Source organism: Astatotilapia calliptera, chromosome 2, assembly GCF_964374335.1.
Source record: "Astatotilapia calliptera chromosome 2, fAstCal68.1, whole genome shotgun sequence".
In the NCBI taxonomy this organism is placed as follows: domain Eukaryota; kingdom Metazoa; phylum Chordata; class Actinopteri; order Cichliformes; family Cichlidae; genus Astatotilapia; species Astatotilapia calliptera.
This window is the reverse complement of record NC_137423.1, coordinates 3,626,760-3,628,575: the sequence shown is the minus strand read 5'-3', so window position 1 is coordinate 3,628,575 and position 1,816 is coordinate 3,626,760. Positions and strand designations below refer to the sequence as shown.

Here is a 1,816-nt window from a genome sequence, read left to right as displayed (position 1 = left end):
CTTCTTTTATATTTTCCAGGACTAGAACCAACTATCAATGATACCATTCAAGTGTTTCCTTCTGATCATGTCCATCCAGGAAACCCAGTGACTCTGCAGTGTTCAGTTTTCTCTAACTCCGAGAACAAAACATGTCCTCGAAATCACAGTGTGTTTTGGTTCAATGTTAGATCTGATAAATCTCATCCTAATGCAATTTATCCAAATGAAAACAGTGATAAATGTGAGAAGATTCAAGAGGCTTCCTCCACACAGAAATGTGTCTACAGCTTCTCCAAGAACGTCAGCTCCTCTGATGCCGGGTCGTACTACTGTGCTGTGGCCACATGTGGACAGATCATTTTTGGTAATGGAATAAGACTGGATGTTAAAGGTAAATTTTAACATTTTATTATTTATTATTTAGAATAGATTATTATGCATTGATATCAGTTTTTAATGATACCAAAATTCACATTCCATGGTGCATGTATTTTTCTAGAACTCACCACATGGAATTTGCAGAAGGCCACTACAGCCATCTTTCTGTTATGTGCTGTTTTGGTTACAAGTCTGGTTGTTATCGCCTACCTCATTTATACCATCAAGAAGAAAACATGTAATTGTTGTAAAGGTAATACAACTTTCCCCTTTCGTCAGTCAGATCTAAAGGTATTTAGCAAAAGCTAACGTCACGTTTCATATCATTGGTTTGTTTCAGTCAGCCTAAAGCATCTTTTAGCTAAAACTTCTGTGTTTCAAACAGATGTTGGAACAGTCAGTGGTGAGGAGCAGAGTCAGCAGGTAGGGTGTATGTCAGAAAAGTAATGGGGAAATTAATAGGTAAATACTTCTAATCATTTATAGTCAAGACCTTTAGTGTTGATGAATGTTCGATTTTTCTACAGACAGTTGAAGATTCAGTGGTTTATTCATCAACAACTTTCACCTGGAGAAAAACTGACAAAGTGGAGCAAATGAGTTCCAGGAAAGCAGAGGAGACAGTCTACACTGGTGTGAGAGATTTGTAGCAGATCAACAATTCACCTGTGGAAATTGCTGAAAATATGTGGGACAGTGTAGCACCATAAACACCACAGGGCCTCTGTTGCACTTCTGAAAATGCTCATGTAATATCTGAACAATATATTATAACAATATATTGTGTAATATGCAGTTTTTGCCTTGTATTTAGTATTGTGATTTTAATATTAGTTTTAATCTCAGAAAACTCTGAAAAGTTAGGCAGTCATTTTAATAATAAAATGAATAATAATAAAACTATGCTCCTTCTGGTCATTTCCACATTGTCCTCCATGTTTTTCATTCTCTCTCTCACGCTCTCTCTTAAAAGAGCACCGTTTTAATTTCTTTGATTTTATTTTGATATATTATTGAAGATGAGCAGACTGTTACGTGACTTCCTCTCAACCACAGCTTTAAGCATGGCCGATAGTGGAAGTCATAGAGCCTTCTTAATCTTAACATAAATCTTAGCAGTTTTACTAATTCTCATGTGCATTGTCTTTTGTCACAGTATAGAGAGCACATGAGATATATCAGTGCAACAACTGATGCTAAAGAGATCCAATTGTTGTGAGAACAGCCTTTATATTTTGGGCATCATACCATGTCCAGTTAGAGACAACGTAAGAGAAACTTGCAGACAGACAGTCGTTTTGCCAAAGGACTTAAGTAGTTTAAATAGTTACACCTTACTAGCACTAAGTTGCTTTCCAGACTGTCTTTATTCCAGTTATTATTATTAATTACCCCGTATAGATGCTGTTGCAGTCATTCCTCATAGACTTTGGTGCTTATTAACATGACAGCATGA

General features: G+C 36.2%; 1 protein-coding gene across 1 annotated transcript; it reads left to right on the top strand.

Annotated features, from left to right (window-relative positions):
• LOC113028558 (uncharacterized) lies at positions 1-1,281 on the top strand (the record flags this gene model as incomplete). The annotated part of the gene is made up of 4 exons (XM_080289942.1): positions 1-373; positions 482-613; positions 746-783; positions 888-1,281. Coding segments are annotated over 4 exons (666 nt in total), but the record flags the coding sequence as incomplete, so codon positions are not given.
• Positions 1,282-1,816: the final 535 nt, after the last annotated feature.